Source organism: Rhipicephalus microplus, chromosome X, assembly GCF_043290135.1.
Source record: "Rhipicephalus microplus isolate Deutch F79 chromosome X, USDA_Rmic, whole genome shotgun sequence".
Taxonomy (NCBI): domain Eukaryota; kingdom Metazoa; phylum Arthropoda; class Arachnida; order Ixodida; family Ixodidae; genus Rhipicephalus; species Rhipicephalus microplus.
The window spans coordinates 190284422-190312322 of NC_134710.1; the positions used below are offsets into that span (position 1 = coordinate 190284422).

The window sequence follows — 27901 nt, forward strand, 5'->3', positions numbered from 1 at the left end:
TATCAACCCTGTAAATACAGGATGGTATAAGTAAGACATGTAGACTGACAGTCCAGGTAGTGAAACAAGGGGAGCTGTTTGTTGAACATTGTGTGGTGCCTAGCGAATCTAGATAAATAGGTGATGCTTATTATCTCATAACACCTATGCAAACGAATTCGCTGTTTTTAAGTATTAGTACATGTATTAGTACATGGACATGGGCCGGGCATGTAGCGCGTAGACAGGATAACCGCTGGTCGTTAAGGGTAACTGACTGGATTCCCAAAGAAGGCAAGCGGGTTAGGGGGAGACAGAAGGTTAGGTGGGCAGATAAGATTAAGAAGTTTGCGGGTATCAATTGGCAGCAGCAGGCACAGGACCGGGTTAACTGGCGGAACATGGGAGAGGCCTTTGTCCTGCAGTGGACGTAGTCAGGCTGATGATGATGATGATGATGATGATGATGATGATGATGATGATGATGACATGAACAGCGTATTTCAAGAGACCTTGAATCAATTCATGGTATATTTTAGCATATCCAAAGCAAATTAACATTGGATCTCAATGAACGCAGGATGATTCCTACTTTTTCTTTTTCCGCCCTCATAGAGGAAAAGACAAAAGTTAGGGTGCAAGTTATTATGTCTAGTGTCTGGAGCGTGCAACAACCGGCATAATTTTGAAGTATAACAAAAGGCATCATACAGTGAACATTTCAATCAGTCCCCCCTCCTGCATGCACACACACATACACACACACACACAAACACGCGCGCGCGCACGCATGCACTCACACACTAGTCCACCCAATTAAGTTAGGCTACTTACACATCACTCTTGCTTGTGTATATTTGATCTTCCAGTGACTCTAAGGCCATCCATTTCACGGGCACTCTTCCCTGCAAGTTGGGACAATGGCGTTCATTATTAATGACGTTCAGTGCACATGAAAACTACAAAATGAAGAGCAATAATGTACAAATAGTGTTCTGTGCAGGGAACAGCAAATTCAAGGATACGTGCACCAAGTTTAAAGCACTTTGCGTTTATCATATAGCCTTAATGTCTGTAGACAACAACCACAAGAATAGCATCAACATTGTGACAAGGTCAACTAACTGTATCAAACAATAATTTTATTTTGTTTCTATCTGAAATTCAATCTTATCTCAATGTTCAAAGTGACACCAACGAGAAAAGAGCTTCTTCTTCTATTGGTACTTTGCAATTACACAATACCGAAAGCACATTATTACCGCGAGAACACGCTCGGTATAAGCGAGGAAACGCGCAAAAAATTAAACAAGTGTGGATGCCACCTTAATGTTCTCGCGCTAGTTCATCATGACGTCATAAATTTTGACGGCATCTGCTAGGACCTAAGCTACTGCTTATCAATGAAAGTTGTTTAGATTTACTTCTAAGGTACTCATTGTCATGAGAGAGCAAGTTGCAGAAAATCCCATTGAACCGACGTGGCCAGCATACACAAAGAGACGTTGAAGGTCGTGACGCCACACTGACGTTCGGGTGTTGGCAATTCGGCACAAAAATTCAAACATAAAAATTCAACTTTAATTTCCATTTGTAATTGACCTTTTGTGGAGAAATTGAGGATAGTTTTGAGAGATTAATTTATCCTTGTGAACTGATTTAGTGTTGCACCTGAATGTTATTTTTAAGTGCCAGTAGACTCAAAATGTATCTAGAATACATGGTCCTGATATCTTCAATTATAACTGTCTGTTTCACGTGGTCTGTCTGATAAAAAATGAATGAGAACAGTGCTGTGATGTACTGGTGCTTCTACAGGTTAGCGATTGTAACCTAAATCAGTGGTCGTAGCAACAACTTAAAAAGAATTCGTCAAAGTCGTGGCCTGGGCCTTGGCCACCCCCGAGGAGCACCTTCGAATCTGTCGAGTTTGGAACTTGGCGGGGGATGAATACACTTACATTGTTTATAGAAGCTCGTGCTGTCACAGTATCGCGTAATTTTAGCCCTCTCTGTATAGCCTTTTGCTGGATGTCCATCCCTTGAAGAGGGCGTTTCTATGCCAGCGCAGAACGTCAGACGTCGGGTTCAGCAATGAACCTGCCCATTGGGCTTGGATACTTGGGTGTGTGGAGATCTGTGAGCCAGTAACCATACGTTATTTTTCCGTCTTTTCGGAGGTGATATAGTTTACATTGGCACGGAAAATAGTCATGCCTTCTGGCGAAACTCTGCCTTATGCATTATTTCTCACCACCGTTTCCGAATCACTTAATATATATCAGCTACTCAGGCAAACGATGGCTAGGGCTATCGCCACTTCTTCCGCTAACTGAAGGTTTTTGCCGCGTACACTGTATGAGCTGGACAATTTTTGGTTGTCAGTATTAAGGGCTGTCTCTGCGAAGGCACGTCGATGTGCATATTGTGCCACGTCTATGAACAGCGCTTCCTTGCTTCTACCATAAGCTTGCAGTAAAGAGCTGACTCTACTCTCTCTTCGTGCCTGACTCGAATCAGGGTGCATGCTGTTGGGTATGTTATCCACACGGCGCTTTTCTTTGATTGCACTGTGGAAAGATTTCTCGTCGCTCTGCTGCTTGTGACATGAAATGCCAAGTTTGTCCAAGATGCTCCTGTCCGTTCGTCAACTGGTTAGCCTCTCTAGTTGCGAGAATTTTTTAGCTTCTATTAGCTCTTCAAGCGTATTGTGCATGCTTAACTGTAGTAGAAGTTCCGTGCTTGCACTGTCTGGAAGGCCCAGCGCCATCTTGTGTGTTCTCCTCATTAGTATTTTCAGCTTATTCTTTTCAGAAGTGTACCAAATGTAGTAGCCACGTACATATTGTCACGTATTACGAAGGAATGAATGAGTTGGACGAAACTCATTTTCTTTATGCCCCAATATAAACTGGTTGTTCTTCTGATGAGCCTCGTCCTATTAATGAGCCTAAAACTCGAGATTCCTGATCGTTGCTTCGTTGGCACTAATTGATTCTAATATAAGACCGTGCACCCTAATCTGAGTGACCCTAGTCATTTCTTGCTATTCTTTGGTGCATACCCAGTGCTGCTTGAGATCAAAGCGGCAGCGATGAAACGATAGAGCACATTCTCTGTCACTGCCCTTCTTACAGCATGCAAACACAGCCACTAGCTGCTGCGTTAGCCCACATTGACGACAGGTCCTTGTCAGAACAGTCAGCGCTCGAAAGCTGGCATGCCCCGCTGCCGTGGTCTACTGGGTAACGTACCCTGCTGTTGACCTGCAGTCTATGGGATCGAATCATGGCTGCAGCGGCTCCATTTTCGATGGAGACTGAAATGCTGTAAGCCCGCGTGCTCAGATTTCGGTGCACGTTAAAAATCCCAGGTGGAGGAAATTTCCTGAGCTCTCTACTACGGCGTCTCTCATAATCATATGATGGTTTTGGGACGTTAAACCACACAAATCAATCATCAATCAATTGAAAGCTGACACAATCTGTCGTCGCAAAAAACTCCGTGAAGGCCTTATTGAACTTTTTGCGTGGTAGTGACCTAATAAATAAGCTCCCCACTCTTTTTTGTCTTTTTCGTGCGTCTGTTTCACTCTTCCTTTTCTTTCTCATCTTTCTTCTCCATTTCCCTAATGCAGGGTAGCAAACTAAATGCCCGAATATCTGGTTAACCTTCCTGCCTTTCTCTTATTTTATTATCTCTCTCTCTTGGTGCGTGCGCGAATTTCATTGTACTCCGCATGTCAGATGAAACACTTGGGGGGTCTTTTCTTAAGCGTCGGGTGGTATAGATAAAGTTAAGATTTTTTAAGGAACAGACAAGCCTGGTTCCTAAAAGGTACTATTCCACCATTTCAACCACTGTCTGTAGTTGCTGCTCAATTTTTCAGCCACTTCCTTTGCATACCCCAATGATAATGTCATTTGTGTACGTATGGTGTGATTCACTACTTCTATGGCGTTTAGGCATTCGCGGAGGCCGATCATAACCAAATTGAAGAGCATTGACAAGATGACTCAGCCTTCTGGGGTGCCGACGCTGACAATGCTCCTGTCTTCGGATGTAAATTTGCTTAGTGCTAAGGAGACACTTCTGCTTGTGAAAAAAACCATCACGTAGTCGTACGCTCGCTTTACTAGACTTAGTCTGGCTACATTGCGTAGTATGGCTGCGTGAGCTGAGGTGTCGAAGGTTTTCTAGAGGTTTGATTCTAGAATGGCCCTGGTGTATCTCTCGTCTTGTTGTCAAGTATCTGGTGTTTTTTTTTTTGCGACATTGCATTCCGCGTGAATGGAGGAGCTATTTACCCGAGCTTTGTGTCCGGGTACTCTTTAATGTCGTCCAAATGTGCTTTGATTTCGACTGAAAAAAGGGGTTTTCTATCAACTTTCCAGCAGGTGACGTAAATTATTCGAGGAAAAGGTTGGCAAGGTTTGTGGGTTTTCCGGGCTCTAAAACGACCTCCATTTCTGCATTTATTTCAATGATCAAACATGAGCCTTCGAGTCTAAAATTGCTCCACCGCGGTGGTCTAGTGGCTAAGGTACTCGGATGCATACCCGCAGGTCGTGGGATCGAATCGCGGCTGCGGCGGCTGCATTTCTGAAGGAGTCGGGAATGTTCTATGCCTGTGTGCTCAGATTTGGGTTCACATAAAGAACCCCAGGTGGTCGGAATTTCCGGAGCCGTCCACTACGGCGTCTCTCATAATCATATGGTGATTTCGGGACGTTAAACACCACATGTCAATCAGTTATCATCGGGTCCAAAATTCGTTTATGTACTTGGTCAGTTCAGAGATGGTCTCATCCAAGTTACAAAGGGCTTTATTCGTTATGCTGTCCGGTCCCGCGGCCGATTTGCTGTGGACCTTTTGCAGAGTGGCCAAGGTTTGCGCCTCGTCAAAGTACCTGTCCAGAGAGAAGTTCAATTTGCTGTGTGTTCCACTCGTAGAATAGGCGGGTTCTGAGGAGCGTATGTGTCACAGAGCTACGAAAGGATTTTTTCCTCGTCCTTGGCGGGTGTGTGTATTATCCTGCGCATGGTTTCCCTTTTATTTGCCTTCTTCTTGATCTGGTCTAGCAGGTGTCCGAGGATGCACCACATGTCACCGGTGCCAAGTTGTTCGTCCATTGTGTGGCAGGTCTCGTCCCATTGTTTTTACCAAGAGTTCTACAATGTTCTTTCATCTGTTTGTTCAGTTTTGCAATGTGTTTTCTCAACTGCTTATGGTGTCGTTGCTTCTACCACCTGGCTTGTAACGATCAATAAGCCTCCCACATGTGCACCAGGTGGATGTCTATCTTATTGACAAGAAGTTCTGGTGTCACTGTCTTCATAACATCTTCGACGTCAGCCATAATCTTTTATACCCACTGTTCCTTGTGTGTGGTGGGCTCGTGAGTCATTGCGGTTCCACTCTGACAAATTTTATCCCAGTCTGACCATTTGAACTTTTTAGTAGTATCGATTTCTAAAGTATTCAATAATGTAGTTTTGAGAATTCTGTGGTCGCTACCAACGTCTTAAAACGTGCTTTTCTAGTTGGATCCTTTCGAGTGGCTCACTAACAATAGGTCAGATGTGATGTCTTTTGGATGGTAAGGAATGAAAGTCAGGCCTGTTTCCTGCATTTCTGCCATAGAGCCTTACCTTTGGCTTCCATGTAGGCATGACCTCGTGCTCCGTGTGGAGCGTTAAAGTCGCCCTTGATTAGCAGAGAGTGCGAACCCAAAAGTAAGCGGCCCTTCTGAATAGGGTCAGTAAGCTTTGTCGTATGTGCCCATGGTTGCTAATGGATTAAGTGTTAACATGCTGGATTGCTTTTTTTCTCTGGAGTATAATTTTATGAATACACGCTACCCTAATGTCATGACGAATGACCACTAAACCTTTCCTGACCAATGTAGCTACAGCGCCGCCCTCCCCGGAGGATGAACCAATGAATGGATAAGTGACAAATTTGGCTAACTCATGTGTCTCTTGTACCATTACGTCTGGTTTCGATTTGTTTTATTGTATTGTTGAAAGGGAAGTTTTTTTGTGGCGTAACCCTTACAATTTCATTGTCAAATCGTCAGCTCGCCATTTCTGCCTATTTTGATTTGATGGTGGGGTGGAGGACTGCAGAGAGGTGAACTGAATGACCCCCGATACTGCCACGGCACTTGTAGCGGCGTTTCGAAATTTATTAGCTGCGACCCTGGTTGTGGGGCTCCTGTGGAAGTAACTTGCTGTAGTGTGGCTACCCTGAGACACAACAACGTTACTACGTTGTTGTGTCTCAGGGTAGCCACACTACAGCTACTACTACAGGGTTGTGTCTCAGGGTGTTGTGTGAACAAGCAGTGCAGGAGATGGCTAAGAAATACGATGAGGTCATTTCGCAGATGAAACAGCAGAATGCCGATATTACAGGTCTAAAAAAACGCGTGGAAAAACTTGAGGTCAAAGTGAACGATTTCGAAATCGGAAAGCTGAAACAAGAGCTTAATGACTTGGATCAGTACAGCCGACGACTAAATTTAGAAATACACGGTATGCCCTATCATACAGGAGAGAATTTGCTTGACAAACTTAATAGGCTAGCAGATGACCTTGACGTCCCACATCTTTCTGACCAGGATGTGGAAGCCGTTCATCGACTGCCACCCAAGAGAAAAACTGATAATTCAAGCAAAACAGAGACGGTTCCGCCCATTTTGGTTCGGTTTTTTTCGCGAAAGATTAGGGACAGCTGGCTAGCGAAGAAAAGTGAACTGAGGAAAACTAAATCAAAAATATTTCTAAATGAAAACCTAACAGCGCAAAACAAACAGCTTTTCTGGAAGATGAAAACAAGAGCAGTTGAACGAGAATATCAGTTTGTGTGGCATAAGAGTGGTAAATTGTTTGTTCGCCGTAGCCCACGCGATCGTGTAATTCGGATTATCACGATGGATGACCTCGAAAAGATAAATTAGGGCTCTCATGCATGCTGCTTGTCATTGCACGTGACGTATAAAAATGGCAAGGTTCAATAAATATTATGATAAGGACGCTTTTAAGGCTTCCGCCGCATCATGCTCTAGAAACGATTTGTCTATTCTGCATTTAAATGCGCAAAGCTTGAAAAGTAAGGAAGAACGCGTTTGCATGCTTCTTGATGATTTTAAATACAACTTTGACATTTTAGCCTTTTCTGAAACATGGTTCACCGATGAATATGAGGTACAATTCCCAGGTTACAGATGTACAACCGTATCCAGAAAAGAAAAGCGAGGAGGCGGGGTAGCATTTTATATCAAAAACGATTTGCATTTCGAAACTGTGACAGAGTTTTCAGTCGTAAACCCACACTACGAATCCCTCATGATGAAGTGCTACCATACTGCAATTGTGGTAATTTATAGACCGCCCTCTGGTGCCATAGATGCCTTTTTTAACTTTTTAGAACGTATGTTGAATTTTTGTTCCGAACTCGGTCTGACTATTGTTACGACGGGTGACTTCAACATCAATATGCTGTCTCTAGAACGCAACAAACAAGTTCTTCTTGATCTATTTCTCTCTTACGGCCTAGAAAATGTAATTGATGTACCGACAAGAGTAACAGATGTCTCCGAAACTCTAATTGATCTATGCTTTATCCCACAAACGAATGTCATAGAAGCAGGTGTCTTGATATCTGATGTCAGTGATCACATGCCAATTTTTGTTTTCTTCAACCCTCATTCAAAAACACATAGAATGCGTGCCAATAAAGCTTTTAAACTTAGAAAGATTAACAAAAGCAATGTTGCTGCTTTTCAAACGGCTGTTAGTGAAACCTCATGGTCTTATCTGTATCAGTTAACGGATCCTGTCATTGCTTATAATTATTTTATCAATCACCTTAAAAAACTTTATGATGAAGCATTTCCTGTAACTACTATCAAACAAAACAAGAAATGTAGGAAACCTTGGATTACCACGGTGCTTCTAAGGAGAATGAAGGAACGAGACAGACTTTTTAGTCAATTCATTAAAACTAGACAACCTAATCTCCTAACTGTTTATAAGAAAATTAGAAACAAACTAGGGCGTGATATCAAAGAAGCAAGAAATTGTTATTACGAAAGAAAGTTCGAAACCATTCTAAATGACCCCAAACGTGTGTGGCAAACATTAAAAGGCCTACTGCCGCAAAAAGAGCCACTCAGCGTCTCTGAAATTGTAGACAGCGATATAACTTATACCGGTATATCTTTGGCTAATAAGTTTAATGAACACTTTTTAAAATGTGGAGCATCGGTAAGTGATAACTGTGACAGGCATAATTACAGGTCATACATTATGCATAACTCCTTGAATTCTCTTTTCATGGAGCCAACAACAGAACATGAAATTAAAACCCAAATACTAAAGTTAAAGAATGCATCCGCATGTGGCCAGGACGAGATAAAAGCCGAGCCGATAAAAGCAGTTGTAAACAGTATCAGCAATCCTTTATCGCACATATGCAACCTCATTTTGGCTACAGGCGTGTTCCCTGATAAACTAAAAATCGCTAGAGTAACAGTTATATTTAAGGGAGGCGATAGAAATGACATGAACAACTACAGACCAATCTCGGTACTACCACTGTTTTCAAAAGTTTTCGAACAAATGATTAATGTAAGAATTATGAATTTCTGCACTAAAAATGATGTACTTACAGGCAATCAATACGGCTTTCAGAAAAAGAAGTCAAGTGAAATGGCTCTTTTAAGTATCAAAGAAAAAATAATTCAGAATTTTGAAGACAAAAAGTATACTCTAGGGATATTTCTTGATTTTAAAAAGGCATTTGACTCTATTAAGCATGATATCTTATTAAAAAAGTTAAGCGAATATGGCGTTAGGGGACTTGCTCTTGACCTTATACGCAGTTATTTGACAAACCGCTACCAATACACAGACACCAATCATTCAAAATCAGTTTTAGGTGAAATTAAATACGGTGTTCCTCAGGGTTCCATCCTTGGACCACTTCTTTTTTTATTATATATAAATGATATAGGTAATATTCCGTTCACGCCAGATATAATTCTTTACGCCGATGACACGAATGTATTTTTTTCAGGAGAGAACCTACATATTCTTCAGTTGCAAGCTAGCAAATGGCTCAATAATTTATCTGAGTGGCTTATTGTAAATAAACTAGAACTAAATACCAAAAAAACTAAATATATAATTTTTCGCTGCCGAAATAAGTCAATCAGGAATGACGTACATTTGAAGTTCCGTGGCGAGATCATCGAGCGTGTAAGAATACATAAATTTCTCGGTGTTCTTTTCGAAGAAAATCTCAGCTGGTCTCCTCATGTCGATAACCTCACAAGACGCATCTCACGTTCAATAGGTATTATCAGCAGAGCAAAGCAACTTTTGCCACGTTGGTTAAAACTCCAGCTATATTACGCACTAATTCATTCCCATTTACAATACTGCCTCCTTGTGTGGGGAACAACAACAAAAACAAATCTTAAAAAGCTGTATATCCTACAAAAACGTATTGTGCGAGTTATTGAAAATGTGCCATATATAACTCACTCCGCTCCACTTTTTAAAGCGAACACTATATTAACAATGCAACACATACTGAAAAAGAAGCTAGGCATTACAATATTTCAGAAAATAAAGTTATGCCACGATAGTTTTTTTCGACAATTTCTGGGAAAAGGACACGCTTACGAAACCAGAAAAACTAGGTATGTTAAAGGTTTTACACGAACTAACTATGGTATGCAAAAACAATCTTACGTTATAGCAGACTTTTTAAATCATCATCCTACCGTGATAAACTTGGTACAAGAAACGATGCACATGAAATGCTTCAAAAGAAAGTTAACTGCATATCTCCTATCAATACAAGAATAATTCTGTTTTCTTTTTTTCTACTTTTTCTTTTTCTTCTCTTTTTTTTACCTTGCTGCAGTTTATACTGTATATGTATATAGAAAATCTTTCTGTTTCATATGTATATAGAACAATGTATATATGTAGAAAATCCTGTATATGTTTGGCCAAAATATGTATACTATATGTAACCTTGTGTATTTTGCTTAGATAACTGCCACTGATGTTTGAGTTGTGTGTGTCTAAAAAGGGGTGTGACACCAAGTCAGGCATTCGTGCCTTTTTGTCACTCCTCCTAGACAGGGCAAATGTACATATTACTTGTCTTTGTCTGAAATAAATACGAAATAAAACGTTGTTTCAAAATTCGTCAAGTCTCGACATTACGATCTACATCACTAACCTAAGATTATAATGACTTCTGCTTGGTACACTTTGCATATATGTTCTGCCCTAAGTCTCCGTAATTTCTTCCCTAGGTCGGTAAGTTGAGATCTGGTTTGGCTGATAACTGCCAGATCCGTAGTCTTAGGCGGCGAAAGGCTGTCGTCTTCCTCCATGCGAAATCAGCGTGCCTAATCTGAATATTTCAAAAGCAAAACTCACTTTTCCCATTCACGTGATGTGATGGCTACGAGTGCAGTGGTTGGTACTCATAAAGCAAATACACAACAAAATTGGGAGAGGAACTACTGTCATCGTAGCACAACTGTTGAGCCACCACAGGCACAATTCGAAGCTTCTTGGTATGGTTCCTACCGGCGGTGACTTGATTTTCCGACCACTAAGGAAACCCATATTCTGATTATTATCAGAACTCGACTAAATGCTGCAAACTACATCATTGTGCTTTTCTTACCTTCATTATCAGCCATATTTACATTGTTATGCTTTAAAAATGGGTCTCTTGATGCATTACTTTTCTATGGTTCAAAAATATTATAACACAAGAATGATACCCGATTTTCTAACTGCATGGTGATAGCTAATGCAAGAGGCAGTGTGTTGTCACTTACCCTACTTTTCTTGAGATATGTGTCGCCCTCATACACGTCCCGACTTAAGCCAAAGTCGGAGATCTTGATAACGTTTCCTTCTGCCAAAAGGATATTTCGTGCCGCCAAGTCTCTGTGCACCAGCTATGAGAGAGGAAAATAGTACATGTAAAATGTTCGCTGATTGCTAAAGGTAGCAGTAATACTAATATAAGTGTCGTTTATTAAAGGATTTAGTTAAAGGAGTAAGATAGTTCTATCATAATAACTAAAATCGAGCCTAATAGTCCTGAAATTCATTGTACAAAAGTTCAACTTGTTAGATGTTACACACACACAAATATATATATATATATATATATATATATATATATATATATATATATATATATATATATATATATATATATATATATATGCTCATTTAATAAATCCTTGACAGAGAAGTTCATACCTAATGCCTTCTAAAAGTATACGAGAGTGTTATAGTCGGACACCGTGTCTTCGGTTTGGAGCCTATATAATGGTGGAAAATAATTGTTGATGTAATTTTTTTTTCTCGTAGATACCAAATTATCCAAAATTTGATGTTTATTTTGCATTACAACTTCACCAATGCGCTCTTATTTATTTTCTTTCTGATAAATGTGTGTTACATTTTTGCTGATAATCATGTTTCTGTATACTTTTTTTTACTTGCTCTTCGCTTATCTTGCTGATGAGGCTGCAGAGCAGTGCTACACTGCTGTAAACTCCCCAAAGTGTACTTTCGAGGGGCAGGAGTTAGACAAGCTGCTGATCTTTTCTCATATGGTGAAAAATACGGGACCTATTATTATATTTATTGTCAATACCACCAAATCTTTAATGAAGTTGTATCTGAAGACGAAAAGATGAAAACACACTAAATAGAATATAAGTGTCCAGAAGGTTTGAACTCAGAAACATGCTCACAGAAGCACACATATTTCAATACAAAAACAACTACGTTTGTCCTTTGCACAACTATAAAAGGTTGTTTTAATACACGCAAGCATACTTGACAAGGATACTGACAATGGTTCATACAGTTGATGAATCTCAATTTCAAAAATGCACGTTGAACGTTGAAAAATGGTCTTTCAAAATCGAAGTTTATCGAATAAATCTGAATTACCAAAACATATACTGGCGAGGGTTATAATCGACCTTTTTTTTGAGGAATCCGAAAACAAGAAGTCATACTTATTAGTCAGCTGTTTTTTACGTAAACGTTTACGTGCTCGGTGGTGTCATCTGGCAAAAAAAAAATAGTATTGAACATTCGCCGTCACGGCTGCAAGTGGCGCTGGCCAACAATCCTAGTGTTTGCATGCAGATGAATACCCCGTAAAGTGGACGAGGGGATGACCGCAACCGTAGCTCAATTGGTATGAGCATCGGCCACGTAATCTGAAGATCGGAGGTTCGGTGCTTGCTAGTGCCACGTTACCTATTCGTTCACTTTACTTTGTACCCTACCGTGTCACAATGACAAGAGTACTCTTCAAACAGGAGCTGTGACGCCCCTAACATCTTGGTGTCATTATTTGGATGCATAAATGAATGTATATAATATATATATATATATATATATATATATATATATATATATATATAATGAGATCTAATAGACAATAATGCCAGGGAATGTACAGGGGAAGTTATTAGAACAAATGTAATGTAAATAAGAAGAAAGAAAAGTGGGTGAAAAAATAACCAGCCGTGAGCAGGACAATTGTTCTAATAACTTCCCCTGTACATTCCTTGGCATTATTGTCTGTTAGATCTCATTAATATTGTGTCAAAACACTCAAAACACGTTAAAGCGAGCCCTTAGAAATACACCTTTTTTCCTTATATATATATATATATATTTATATATATATATATATATATATATATATATATATATATATATATATATATATATATATATATATATATATATATATATATATATATGTTGAAGTATTCGGTTGCTGCAAGGTTATTAGTATGTAAGTTGGTGCGCTTTCACATAATGAACGCTTATTCAGTTGACGTTTCGAATCTAAACGTCGGCTGAATAAACAGCTGTTATGAAAAAGCGCATCATCTTTTATACTAATATACATTTTCAGAAAACAATAAAGCTTAATTTTGCACAACCGTAATATATATATATATATATATATATATATATATATATATATATATATATATATATATATATATATCCTCCTGAGACCCGAGACATGACGTAGTGAAAACCAGCACTTTTTTTAACTAACTGAATTTATCAGCGTACAGAGATAATTCTGATATGATTCTTTATTTTCTATGACGTTGCGTTGAAAAGTTATCAGATGTGCAATATATTGCACACTGGGACTAAGTTGTCAAAAAAACCCGTGAACACGATGTCATAGACACGCGCTTTTATTGTCCCCTCTGTCTCAGTTCTTGTGAAATGCTTTGAAGCAGTTGCGGCCTGCTGTCAAGCACAAGAATAGGTTACACTTGCAGCATCTGAACTTCGTCTTTTCGCAGCAGCCGGGGTTTCGACACCTGCTTGCGGACTTTTGGTTAACGATCTCCGGCATGTGTGACGCACTCAGTGTGCACACGGATGGTGAGGGAAGTGGCACAGCTGCTGGCTTTCGCAGTTGCAAAGCTTCGCATTCACTTTCAGTTGAAGAAAACCCCTTGTCAGAGGCAAGCATAAAATGGGCGAGCTCAAAGTTGAAGTCTAGCAGTTGCATAATGCTTTTTCTCTGTGTGCCCAACTCTCGATGGTCTTGCTTGTAAAGCAGCCAAGAGTTCACGACTTCGATATCCATCATGAAAATGAGGGTCCGAATCATCCACTTCTTTGTGCGCATGGTAGTGGGGTGGAAGCTCAACATTCTGTCACAGAGATCAACACCCCCCATGTAAGTGTGATATTCTGCGACAACTGCTGGTCTCGTGACAGCAACTTCCTTTCCGTCTTTCTTTGAAAATCGTGTGCAGTCATCCACAGGCTCCATGCCCACGTGGGTGGAGGCCAACACGATTGGTTTGTTGTCGTACCAGTTCGTGATGCATACGTTAGAGACAGTGTTGACACACTGTGACATTGCCCCATGACCTTCCGCAAGCACTTCCCGGTCACCTTTGAGTTTGAGCCCTTTCGGAAGACGTGATTTCATGATTGCCCCTGTCCCCCTGATGTTCTTTTCAGCCAGTGAGTCATGAAGATGTGTGCCTGTAAAATATCGGTCGAAATACAGCGAGCTTCCACACGGCAATGTCCCTGCAAGCCTCAGCACAACTGCAGCCGATTCCATGTTCTTTCTTTTGTGCGAGGCTCCCTTTTCCCTGAAAGATATCAGAATCTAGGACAAGGCCTTGAGGGCTTGCCAACATAGTTTTTCAGGCCTGTCGGGTTGGGCTTCCTAGGAACGAACTGCTTCACTGGGCACTTACCGGTGAATGGAATAATTTGCTCATCAACACAGATGTTTGGTGAGCGCGGAAGTTTGAGGCAAGCGTTTCTGATGATGTTAAGGAGAGGACGGACTTCCCATAGCCGATCGGCTTCTTTCTCTCCATCAGAAACAGCGAGGTCGTCGACAACCTTCAGGTTCGATCGGATCAGAAAAAAACGATCCCTCGTTATTTTGTCGGCTACGGCGGCGACACGCGTTCCTTGGCCCCAATACATTCTCGCTCGAGGATAACCTAAGCAGCTCATGAGCAATGTCGCTCCAAGGAATGCCTTCATTTCTTCAGGAGATGAGTTTAACGACCGTCCTGTGCGCTGGAGGTACGACACTTCTGTCATTTTGTGGAGAAGTTCAAAAGCCTGGTCATCCATGTACCTTGCGTAGTACTGATTTGCGTACCAGCCATCTCTTTCGTCGGCCGTAGAGGACGGTACTTCGGGTAGGTCGGGAAGCACGGATGCGTAGACTTGCTTCCGAAGCCACTTTTCGCGAGAAGGCATGACTGAGTTGGAAACACAGTCATCGCCATCGGTGTCCGAATCGTAGTGGCAATCCTGCTCCTCTTCCTCTGCAATAATTATAACAGTGTATCTAACGGGACAGAAGAGGGGTGCAGTAGAATTTTAAAGCACGATGTCCACGAGATTTTACCTAGGATTCCGTCGCACTGCTCATTCGCTTCGGCACCATCCGGGGAATCTTCCGAGTCTGACAAGTCCAAGTCGGAATTGTCCCCATTTGCCCCAATCCTCTCAAGAATTTTGAGGGCAGAGGCATCGGCGGCATCTAAAGAGATGTTTTATTATTTATTTGCAGTAAATAGACCCCTAACTTCAATAGAGAGAAAGACCGAATGAAGATAACGGGTTCTGCCAAGTGTAGTCCCAAAGAGTCAACAATGTCCTGACGTGCAACCTGTTGCACATTGAACTTACGAGTGAAATGAAGAAGAAAACAGAAGAGTGCAGGCAAAAATAACGATAGTCAATGAGACCCTCGTTTTTCATGAGCTCGTAAAGCGAAATTCAAGAGCATCAGAGCATTTTTAAATACATGAAAACGATTTAACTTGACGGCGTCGATAGAAAACCTCCGGACTGAAAGACGCCATTTTCGTTTGTTAGCAGGAGCGCCATCCAGCGCCTACAGTTTCATGAAATACCAACAGATGGCACTACCAATCTCTACTGTAGCTTGTAGACTCTGTTTTGGTTTCGCTTTTAGTTCATTTTGTTTACAGAGCGCTGAAATCTGAATGTGCAATACGTTGCACGCAGGATCTTTGGAGGATATAAATATATATATATATATATATATATATATATATATATATGTATGTATATATATTCTGTACAGAAGTCTCCGAAGTTTGAAATGGGTCGAACTCTCGAGTGCTTTCCTGTGGGGCTACCCTAAGCAGACGCCGCTCGTGCTGTGAGTTTCTGCTCGGCCGTGACTGTCTCCATAGCGTACGCTCGCTAGTTGCCGTCTGATGAACTCCTTAGCGAATTGGTGGAGAGTGCTGCGTTCCCTTTTGATGCCCTTGGAGCTTCCATCACGTACCTTGCCATCTACCATGCCCCACGACGCCTCTCGGTCAATGCCTCCCCCTGTGCCACCCCCTTGTCCTGGTGTCCCCGGGATCCGCGATCCACCCATCTTCACTGGCGCCGATGGCACTGACATGGAGAACTGGCTCGCTATTTAAGAACGCGTGAGCGTCTTCAACAATTGGGAAGAGGATGGCAAGTTGACGAACTTGGTGTACTACCTTGCGGGCGTAGCCAGTTTTTGTTACAACCACGCGTCTGATTTTGCAACCTGGTGCAATTTTAAGGCCACCTTCATTGACGTTTCTGGCCGCCGTTCGTAAGCTGTAAGCCGAAAAGCGCTTACACAAACGCACTCAACAAGCCGGTGAGTCATCCACCAGCTACATCGAAGATGTCCTGGACTTGTTTAAGAAATCCAACGACAGCTTGTTTGTATCCGACAAGATCCGGAACGTCATGAAATGTATTGACGATGATGGCTTCACGTTGCTGCTTGCCAAAAATACAGGCACAGTGGCTGAGGTCATCACGCTGTGCCAGAGCTACGATGAGCTTCGCCGGCAGCGTTCGATGACCCGTCACTCCCCACAACGAGAGGCAGAGCTTGCTGGCTTGGAGGCGAGCTGTGACCAGGTGGCGTTGCTGGCAGACCTCAAGTCCTTCATACGTGAGGAAATCGCGCGCCGATTCTCTATCCTGCCTTTTGCCCACCCACCGGCTGTTCAACAATCGACCACTACCCTTCTTTCTCCCAAAAGCCGAGTGACTGATCTGGAAATAGCAGAGGTCATGCCTGCGTACCACACACAAATACCTCCGTCTCCTGCACCACTAAGTTACAACCAAGTGGTCGCCAGGCCACCTTCAGTCGTTCCAGCACCCGCCCCATAGTTTTACGCCGAAGCTGTAGCTCGGCCTCCATCTTTCGCTGCGGGTATGTTGGCTACGTATGTTGATGCGACCCCTCAGACTCAGCTCCAGCCCACCCTGCAGCCTTTCCAGCCACCTTTCCATCCGTAGGCTTTTTTGACATGGACGAGACCTACTCTGGTGAATCGAATACACACACCCGACAACCGGTCCATCTGCTTTGCGCCAGTGACATAGCACGTTATTGCCATCGTGTACAGCCACCCGCCATCTCATAGCGTGTTGCTGGATAGCTCAGTCGTCCCTATCACGACGAGCTACCGTCTATGCCATCCCCGTGATGCCTAGCTCCATCTCCTCAAAGGTCGCTGTCTCCATGACGTCGTTCCCCGCCCCCCATGCGGCCAAGTTCGGACACTCACGAGCGAGAAAACTAGTTCGGATTCCCCGGGGCAAGGAGTGCGACGCTATCACATTGTGAAAGCCCTCAGAGCAGCCAACTAATGTTATTGACGTGCTTGTGGACGGTGTTCGCGCCTCTGCTCCTATTGACACTGGAGCTGCCACATCAGCTATGGACGAACACCTTTGCCGCTTACTTCGAAAAGTGGCCCCGCTGCGGTGGTCTAGTGGCTAAGGTACTCGGTTGCTGACTAGCAGGTCATAGGATGGAATCCCGGTTGCGGTGGCTACGTTTCCGATGTAGGCGGAAATGCCGTAGGCCCGTGTGCTTATAGATTTGGGTGCACGTTAAACAACCCCAGCTGGTTAACATTTTCGGAGGCCACCCCTACGGCGTCTCTTATAATTATGTCGTGGTTTTAGGACGATACACCTCACATATAAATCAATCATGACTTCGAAAAGTGACGACGCCAATTTCTGGGTTGTCCCTTCGTACCGCTAGTTCGCATCGTATTCATCCAAAAGGAGGGGGCACAGCTTGCGTTGCCGTTCAGGACGTTCTGTATGTCACCCAGTTGATCATCATTCCTGCATGCTCTGATGACGTCATCCTAGGACAGGATTTTTCTCCCGCCACGATGCCGTCATCAATTGTGCCCCCACCGAAAGGAACTCTCACCCTTTTCGCACTTGACGCCAGAAGACAGTCCCTCGACACTGAGCAAGATTCTCGGTAAAGACGTTATAATAGTTCCTCCAAGATTCACGACGACTTTTTGTAACCAACTCACTATTTTAGTAAGCAACCCATCCTGTACACTGCTGTAAAGGAAAACTGTTGATAGGTGAGGAAACCAGACTGTTTCCAACTTCTTCTTCTTCTCTCTTGCAGTACTAGCCTGCACACATTTAATTCTTTTCTTTTTCAACATACTCCGGCCCCCCACTATTGTCGCTCAATTCCAGCCTGTACAATTTCTGTACTGTATTTCTGAAGAACTTCCCGTCTTGAGCTTTCACCCGACAAGCTTGTATTATACCGGCTTGCCCAGGGTAAACGTCTGTGATTCGCCCAAAGGGCCAAAATCTTCTGGAAATGCCAGGCTCTTCAACTATCACCACGCCATTTACTCGGAGACAGCTGCTGGGTTGAGCTGGGTATAGGTGAAGTGCCCGTAGTTCTAATTAATACTATTTTCCAACATACTCCCGCCCCCCAGTAGCGTCACTCATTTCCAGCCAGTACAAGTTCTGTACTGGTTTTCTGAAAAACTTCCAGTCTTGAGCTTTCACTCGACAAGCATTGACTGTTTGGGGAGAGTGTGTGCAAGCTGCAGTTGTTCGACGTCCTTCACGAATACTTCCAGCTGAACATATCGGACCGAAAACATTTCAGACTTGCTTAGCTCCCGTGCCTAAATTGTTTTGGTGAGCGAAGTTTGAAGTCGACGGCATGGATCCCCAAAGCGAAAGACCCAGGCTGTGACGCGCAGGGGCTTCTGCAGGTCGCTATGCTTCCTTATATCGATCACCGGTGGTAAGTTTTTGGATGACGCTTGAAGAAATACATGTTGCGTCTCAATCTCTGCATCTTCCTTTATCGGTTTGTACTGGTTAGGTACTAAAGGCCAGCTTGATTTTGGCTGGGACAACCATTCAGGTCCATACCACCAACAGCGACATGCACGTAGAGTCCTTATTGGTACGCCTCTAGTCCGTACATCCACCGGGTTGTCTTTGCCCGGGCAGTAGCGCCATAACGCTGTTGCAGTAACTTGTGTTATTTCAGTCACTCTGTACTTTACAAATTGACTCCACTTGCTATAGTTGCTGCGGATCCAGCTCAGCGTGATCATGGAGTCAGTGCACATGACGCAATAGAAATGCTTGAAATCCCACGAGGAGCAAATGTATTTTAGCAATCTGGCTCCCACTATCGTGGCCATAAGCTTCAGCTTTGAAAGCGTTAATGCCTTAATAGGTGCCACTCTTGACTTTGCTACTACCAGAGAGGTAGCACAGTTTCCACCTTCATCAAATGCTCGCAAATAGGCACATGCTCCATAAGCCTTCAGGCTGGCGTCGATGAATATATTCAGTTCAGCCTATTTAAGTGCTCCATGCACTCCGTCTCTCACGCAAGGCGGAATCTTTATGTGGCCGAGCTGTATTACATCGGAACACCAGGCTGCCCACTGCGTCTTGATCTCAGCGGGCAATTCTTTATCCCAAAAATGGCCTAAAACCCAAAGGCGTTGAAATAAAAGCTTCGCCGTGATGGTGAATGGCGATAGAATCCCAAGCGGGTCATATATTCGAGAAGCAACCTTCAGTAGGGTACATTTCGTGTCGAGCTGGCCAGCCACTAAGTACTGGGCCACAGACTTGGAAGAAAATTTGAAGTAATCATTTTCCATATCCCATTGCATTCCCACGACCGCAGCTGCATCTCTGGATGCTCCTTTAACTTGCTCCTCCTGGTTGTCAAAAATGTTCTGCAGCTGATGGTCATTGTTCTTCCACTTTCTGAGCTTCATGCCAGCATCTTTCATAATTGCTTTCGACTGCTCAAAGATGCGCCGACCTTCATGGAATGTCTCCGCACCCATCAATAAATCGTCGACACAAAATGCCTTTTTTAATGTAGAAGCGAGCTCTTTGTCTTTACATGCGTTATTTAAGTGTTAGTAAACAGTTGCCATGAGCAAAAAAGGGCTTGACGCTGATCCAAGCGGTACCCGTGTCATGCGCCATTAGACGAGCTTACGGTGTTGGCTAACGGAAATAGAGTCAAACCAGAAAAACTGGAATGCATCTCGGTCAGTTTCCTGTATCTCAGTTAGTAAGAATGCCTTTTCGATGTCGGAATTGATGGTGACAGGGTACCACCAAAAGCGAAGAAGGACTTGCAGCCATTCTGGATTGAGGTTCACTCCTTTATCCAAGCAGTCAATAAGGGATGGTACACCTTGGGAGTGTGACGATGCGTCGAACACTACACGCAGTTTGGTAGTTAACGATTCCTCTCTTATTACTTCCCAATGTGGCATATAATATATGGTGTGATCTCGATCCCGAGGAGTATCCTTAGGCTCCACTTCCGCGTGACCCAACTCCAGATATTGCAAAATTACTCTGCCATAGCGCTGCAACACTCCTTCCATCGTTGATAGCCTCCGTGTTAATCTTTGTTGACGTGATAGTGCGATTTCCCGGTGGTTCTCTAGAAGCGGTTTCTTATCTTTCTTCCAAGGCAACGCCAATGTGTATCTGTTGCTTTTCTTGCTAATGGTTTCATGTAATCGTGTAACGGACTCATAGGAAGAAGGTTCCGTTGAATCTGCGATGCCCATTGCTTCTAGTTGCCAAAAAGATTGGAAGATGTGCGAGGTTGATTCGTCATCAACGATTGCTTGAACTTTCAGAATGCAGACCATCAGGCTAGAGCTGCAGTCAAGAAAGGCTTTTTGGTGATTGGGTCCTTGTAGCGTCCATCCAAAAGCTGTATTGATTGCTACCAGTCCTAGAACTTCTGCACTTTTGACGATACGTCCCGACACGAGTTGCCAGAAGTGGTAAGCACCAATCAACAAGCTGAGGCTATTTTCCGTTTTCGCATCAAACTTCTTTTCGTCCGCAATGACCTTGCCTTCAAGACACAGGTTCTGAACGAAATGGCTGTCAGCTTTCGGCGAAGCAATATCGTGGCAGATAACTGGAACAACGATTGCGCACAACGTGCAGGTGTATGAACCATGTTGGCTACGCAGAGGAACTTCTACCACTTGCCGTCTTTCCATGGTACTTGGTGATGAACAGCCAAACGTATTCAGCGCAATTTGTTTCTCCCAGCACCTGTAGGTGTAATGTTTTGGCGAGATCTTCTATGACAAAGGAACGCTGGCTCCCTCCGTTGAGAATCCCTCGGACATACCTTGTTTTGTCATTTTTGATGACAAAGGCGCCAAACGTTTGTAGATATACTTCACGGTGATTTGTGGCGCCCCCGCTCAGTGAATCTTTGTCACACAGCATAACTGATTGTGACGACACCATTCCTACTGTGCTGCCGGAGGAGTCAACTGGACGAGAAGGTGTCGCTGTTTGGTTCGATGTATAGTGCGGGTCGCACATACTTGATGCGTGCCTGCCGTGGCAACCCGAGCAGGTGAGTTTGACGCGGCACGAACATGCCTGAAGTCCTCGGGACCTGCATCGATAGAAACGGTAGTCTTTCGCAAGCATGCGTTTCTTCGAATCAAGGGCAAGGTTCATGTCACAAGCGCGGGTGCCATGTTTCTTCTATTTGCAGTAAAGACACTCACCCCAGCTGCTCGATGTGTTGTGTAGTACGGAAGCCGTGCTTGTGCTGCCGCTTCGAGTCCTCTGTGTACGGTCATCCAGCAGTCGGTCATTAAAGGGCTTCCACTGCTCCCGACTTTCTAGCTCTATATGTGTATAGGTGAGCAGCTCCTTTAACTCCACATCAGGTGTAACAGCTGCCACGCTTGGCTCAAAGACATTGGCAGCAGATCCGTTTTATCTTAGTGCCTGACTGCGCTTTGCACGTGTATAGGCCAAAATGATGTCGTTGGTAGGGATTTCTGTAAAATGTCAATCAGCATAGCGAAAAACCCAAGTGTAAGAACATTTAGTGCAGTTAGACAACGGATATGCAGCTGCACAGCATCGTAAAGTTGCCTAAGGCCGTGGACGTTGCTTCCCGACTTGATGTGAGTTAGATTGCGAAGCACTGATAGGTGGTGTTACTTGATCTGTTTTCGATCTCTGAAGCGTTCCTTGAATAACTCGATGTTGTCTGCATAACAGGCTTCGGAAGTCGGAAAACTGCATATCGCCGCTGCCGCTTCACCCGCAAGATAATGACGTAGATAGAAGAACTTAGAGGTTATTGACACAGCGTTGTTCAGGTGGACAGTTTGCTCAAACTCCTCCGAGAAAGCTGACCATTCATGTATATCACCTCTAAATGTTAGCATGCCAAGATTCGGCAGTCTTGGGTCAATTGCGGTCGGCACGTCAGAAGGTGGTGGGTTCGCATTCTGAGGAGCAGCCGCTGCTGTACTGTCTCCATGTCACAAACCGTCTATCTTGCAGCGAATCTCAGCGAGCATGCTTATAGCTTTGTCGTTATACTCTGCTGCCGCCGCATACTCAGCTTCGAGCTCCTCGTCCGCTACGTGCTCCTAGAGCACATAATTGATCTATGAGAGCTCGTTGTTGCTCGCTCACAAACGGTCGTAAATACCTGTGAGCTTGGGCTTGTCCGCGGTAGGGTCACTTCGCAGTGACCTTGCTTCTTGCAGGAGCTTCATGTTCTGGGCTCGTCGAGCAGAGCGCTTGGTCTTGAGGCGATTCATCGGATCCGGTGTTGAAGTCTAGTCTGGCTAACGCCGATCAGGAACGATTCGTTGCAGTCCTCGCCACCCGCAAAACGACGCGGTCGAGTAGAAGGTACCGTCGAGTCGTGCGATGAAGGAGACGTACCTGCACGAGGGTTTTCGGCACCACGATGTAAAGGAAAACTGTCGATCGGTGAAGAAACCAGACCGATCGCCCTTTTTTGTTTCCCACTTTCTCTTCTTCTTTCTTGTAGTACTAGCCTGCCCACGTTAATTTCTTTTCTTTTCCAACACTGTTACCTTGGTTTGAGCGGAATGTCTCGTCTGAGTAGAACCAGTCGACGACGTACAATTTCTGGACGTACCCAATGACTTGCGTTGTCCCACTTCACGTGCCATCAGTGCTGTTTCCACTTCTTATCCGTCATCTCTTAATGTATTTGGCCCCTGCATTGCTGACAACCTTGTGCCAGTACAGTGCTCCCAGCTTCTGGACCTGTTGCAAGAATATCGTTCTTTTGATTTCAGGAGGAGTTCTCTCGGTCGCGCGTCCGCTGTTACACATCGCATTGACACTTATGTCCATCCACCATTACTGCAACGTCTATATCGCGTGTCGCCTGCTGAACGTCGAAACAATTAACAAGCAGGTTAACGATATGCTCCGACGCGATGTTCTTCGGCCTTCGGACAGTCTATGGGCGTCTCCTGTTGTTCTTGTTGCAAAGAAAGATGTTTTTTGCGGTTCTGTGTGGACTACAGACGGTTCAATAAGATCACTAAAGAAGATGTTTGTCCACTGCCGCACATTGCTGACGTGATCTACAGCCTTCGTGGAGCCGATCAATTTCTTTTCTTCTCTCGGTCTTCACTCGGAGTAAAGGCAAGTACCCATGGCTGACGACGCTCGACTGAAGACCGCCTTCATCACACCCGACGGCTTGTACAAATTCAACGTCATGCCATTTGGTCATTTGGTCATGGAGTTGGATAATGCACCTGTGACCTTTGAGCACATGATGGACACCATTCTGCGCAACTTGAATTCGCACACGTGCTGGTGTTACCTCGACGACTTCGTTGTCTTCGCTCCGGATTTCTGCGCGCATCTCCAACGTCTGAAAGACGTTTTCGCACTTGTGAGCAATGCCGGCTTGCAACTAAATCTAAATAATAGCCGCTTTGCAGCACGGCAAATAACCATTTTAGGGTACATCGTGTCCAAGGACGGCATTCTTTTTGATGCGGCCAAGCTTCGGGCTGCGGCCGAATTCCCCAAATCTGCGTCCGTCAAAGATCTGCGTAGTGTCGTGGGCCTGTTCTCATGCTTTTGACGCTTCATAGGAAACTTTTCCACGATCATATCACTGCTGCCGAAGCTCCTTGGAAGTAACGGGACGCTTAATTTATGGTCGTCCAAGTGCGACGACGCGTTCGCAAAGCTCCGCCATTTGTTGACGTCTCTTCCCATTTTACGCCAGTACGACCCTACGGCCCCAATGAAGGTGCACATGGACGCCAGCGGTGTAGGCCTCGGCACTGTCGTGGTGCAGTGCAAATCCAGATTCCCTGAGTATGTCGTGGCATATGCAAGCCGTACGCTCACGAGAGCCGAGACAAACTACCCCGCCAAGGAAAAAGAGTACCTGGCGATTGTCTGGGCCCTTACAAAGTTTAGACCTTATGTGTGTAGTCACCCATTCGATGTCGTCCCCGACCATCATGCACTATGCTGGCTGTCATCATCGAAGGATCCCTCAGGCCGTCTCACCCGTTACGCTCTTCGCTTACAAGGCTACGACATCCGCGTGCTGTACCGAAACGGACGCCAGCATGCTGACGCCGACGCCCTCTCACCCTCCCCTCTGCCTGAAGACTACGTGCCCTGCTCAGTATCCTCAATTGCTGCTTCTGCCATTGATGTTGACATCATCGCTACCAAACAGCGATACGATAGTTGGATCGCCCCGCTGATTGAGTTGCTCTCTGATCCGTCCGCAACATCATCCACGTGCACCTTGCGTCGTCGAGCTTACCATTTCGTCATCCATGATGACCTTCTGCACCGACGCAATTACGATGCCAATGGGCGGCAGTGGTTACTCGTGATGTCCCGTAGTCTGCGGTCCGAGATATGTGAATCTTTTCATTCTGATCCGCAAAGCGTGCACTCTGGGGTATCTAAAACCTACCACCGCATTCTACAATGATACTTTTGGTGCGGGATGTACCGCTACGTGCAGCAGTTTGTTCACTCCTGCCTCACTTGCTAATGCCGCAAACCGTCAGCACAATGTCGCCAGCTGGTTTGCAACCATTACCTTGCCCTGACCGTTCATTTGAGTGCATAGGTATCGATTTGTATGGACCACTTCCTCTGACATCGGTTAGCAACTGCTGGGCTATCGTCACTGTAGATCATTTAATGCAATTCGCCGAGACCACTGCTCTCCCTCCGGCTACTGCGGGCGATGTTGCGTTCTTCCTGCTGCATCGATTCATACTGCGCCATGGTCCACCCCAGGAGCTTCTCAGCAATCGAGGCCGCGTCTTCTTGGAGAAAGTCGTCACAGCCACTCTCACGGAATACCATTCTGTCCACCGTAAAACTACTGCTTACCACGCACCCGCAGATGAATGGCCTCACCGAACGCTTCAACCGCACCCTCAGTGACATTCTTTCGATGGACGTCATCGCGAACCACATGAATGGGGATACTATACTGCCCTTCGTCAACTATACGCCTACAACACCGCCCCTTAGCGCACGACCGCTTTATCTCTTTTCTTCTTGCTGTACCGAAGGAACCCACCACATACCATCGGCACGATACTCCCGTACACGCCGGATCTATCTGATTGTGCACCTATTTCTGAGACAGCCAGGCTTGCTGAAGAGTGCCGCGAGCTTGCCAAGACTTTTACGACGCATAAGCAAGAGAGTCTATTCGTGGTGGCTACGCCACTTCTGAGCTCACGTTTCTTCCTGGTGCGCTTGTATGGCTCTTGATCCCGACCTCTGTAGCTGGCCTCTCTTCCAAACTACTCTCGAAATACGAAGGCCCCTACCGTGTGATCGAGCGCACATCTCCGGTCAACTATCTGATCGAAACTTTGACCCCCGGGGTAGACTCCGAACTCTAAAATGGGTCTAACTCACGAGTGCTTTCTAGTGGGGCTACCCAAAAGGACGCCGCTCGCGCTCATTAGCGTATGATCGCTGTTTGCCAGCTACGTAAACGCCTGAACAATATATATATATATATATATATATATATATACTGGGTGTTCGAAATTAGGCTTTCATTCTCAAAAATTCAGCATTGGGAAGAAAATGAAAAGCAGTTCAAATAACATCTGTACCCAGCGGGACACAACGTGATACAGTTTTTCTGGCTTCTGGCTCTGAGTGGCCCAATTAACTTAAATTCAAAGGGTAACTTTTCAAGGACTGCCGAAATTGGGCACATTTGTATTGGAAAGTTGAAGGTAACCGCATTTCTACACAGTTACACTTGAAATAGTTCTTCTAGAATGTCACTGCTCTGAGTTCCCCCGTGCCAAAGTTTTATTGTGCTTTGCATGATTATACATTCAAGGCAGTCAGCGAAGCTCCTCTACAAAGGGCCTCGGCAGTTGCGTAGGTCATTTATTCTAACAAAGGGTTGAAGACATTGGCAAAGATGATAACGGTTACTCTTTTACGGCCGCTAATATATCGCAAGCTATGACTGTCTGTCACATCGGGCAGGCACATTTCACCGATCTTCACCGCCTTGCATGCGTAATAATGCAAAGCCCAACTAAAACTTCGCGCGAGATATCCCGCAGTACAGATATGCTGGATGAATTCTTCTACGTGCAACAGAAAAAAACATGATGGCTTCCAAATTTTAATACAAGTATTCGTACTGTTGTCACTGAAAAGGTAATTAGTAACTCTTATTTGTTTGTGCCAGTGAAATTTAGAATTGTTGTATCACCTTGTGTCCCCCTGGATACTTAACTTCTCTCGAAAGTAGTTTTCATGTTCTTCCCAGTGCTGAATTTTAATGAAACCATAAACCTTAACTTCGAACACTTGGTATATCATAAACACAGAAAATGCTATCGTAAATGCAAAAATTTAGATTGATGCAAGACACCAGTGAATGGTCGATACTAATGTATGGCTGATTCCGAAAAGAATAAGTACTTATTTAGAGACTTCGTAGGCTTTATGCGCACGCATGCCACAGCATTTCAGTGATTTCAGCGTTCTCACGAAAAACGTATTGTTTTGCGTTTGCTTCCTGACCTTTCATCAACTGATGGGGCACAGAAAAATGCTCGTAAACTGAGATTCGCGTTTACATTGCACATACTGAGCTTCGCGCTAGCTGAGCTTTACGAAATAGGTGCATAGTAGCTTTTGAGGAGTGATCTCACGGTCTCTGCAACCTTATTCAGTGTTTTATTTTAGCCTTTCCTTACTTTATGAGCACACTTGACAATCATTAGGCATGCATAGAAGTGATTATGAGCGTGCAGTGTCTTCAGACTCAAAGCCAATGCTACAGAGGGTATTATTCTTTAACCTGTAAATTGTTGCTGTAAATTGCATGGTCTCATATTCATGTCACATAGTCACGTGTGCGTACACAAGGAACACTTGAACATAACCTCAGATAAACGAACAAACCTTCATGTCGGCCAAGTATGCCATTCCTTTCGCTATTTGATAAGCGAAAGAAATCAGATCACTGAAACTGGGTATTTCAGGCCCCAGAACAGGATCCTCAGCATTCTCTTCCAGGGACCTCAGGGACGGTTCTTGAGCCATGTACGTCGGGTTGCAGACAACTGTCACGTCAGCACCCCCTCCGGCCATGTGCCGGCTACGTCGCAGCACATTTAGCAGAGATCCAAGTTGCGCGTACTCCACGATCACATAAAGTGGCCCACCTGTAAAAGGGTCCATAACAATAGTTTCCGTTTTTTTTCTATTTGCAGGAATCACTTTACATTTATCATTTCGTCACAATACGAATCAGGACCCACCCAGATCATTCCTATATACGCCCTTAAATAAAAGAAGAACTCAATGAATTGGCCACACACTGGTAAGATGGCTTTTTTTTTTGCCAATAACCTATCAGTTAGCCTCGTGTGAGCTATTTCTTTGCACTCGCATTTTTTTTAATAATGGCATTAATAACTTAGCCCGAAGTCCAGCTGGTGGTACATGAAAGCTTGTCGCACTTCAATTTGAAAAAGAGCTTACAGCGACGATCACAATGATGGTAAAAATCCCCCTGAAGTGTATCGATATTGTTATCGCAATATAGGTAACTACATGTCAACGTGCAATGTGTACTAAAGTTGACAATGTGAACTATTTTGAAGGTGGA

The 27901-nt window shown here is 44.2% G+C and overlaps 1 protein-coding gene across 1 annotated transcript in view; it reads right to left on the reverse strand.

Annotated features, from left to right (window-relative positions):
• Positions 1–27901, reverse strand: part of LOC119175570 (uncharacterized) — a 366504-nt gene that overhangs the window by 32976 nt on the left and 305627 nt on the right. The window contains exons 14-16 of the mRNA XM_075878397.1: positions 27193–27455; positions 10854–10976; positions 814–884 (exon numbers count right to left, since the gene is read on the reverse strand). Of these exons, the coding sequence (XP_075734512.1) occupies positions 814–884; positions 10854–10976; positions 27193–27455 (457 nt within the window). The remainder of the gene's footprint in view (positions 1–813; positions 885–10853; positions 10977–27192; positions 27456–27901) is intronic.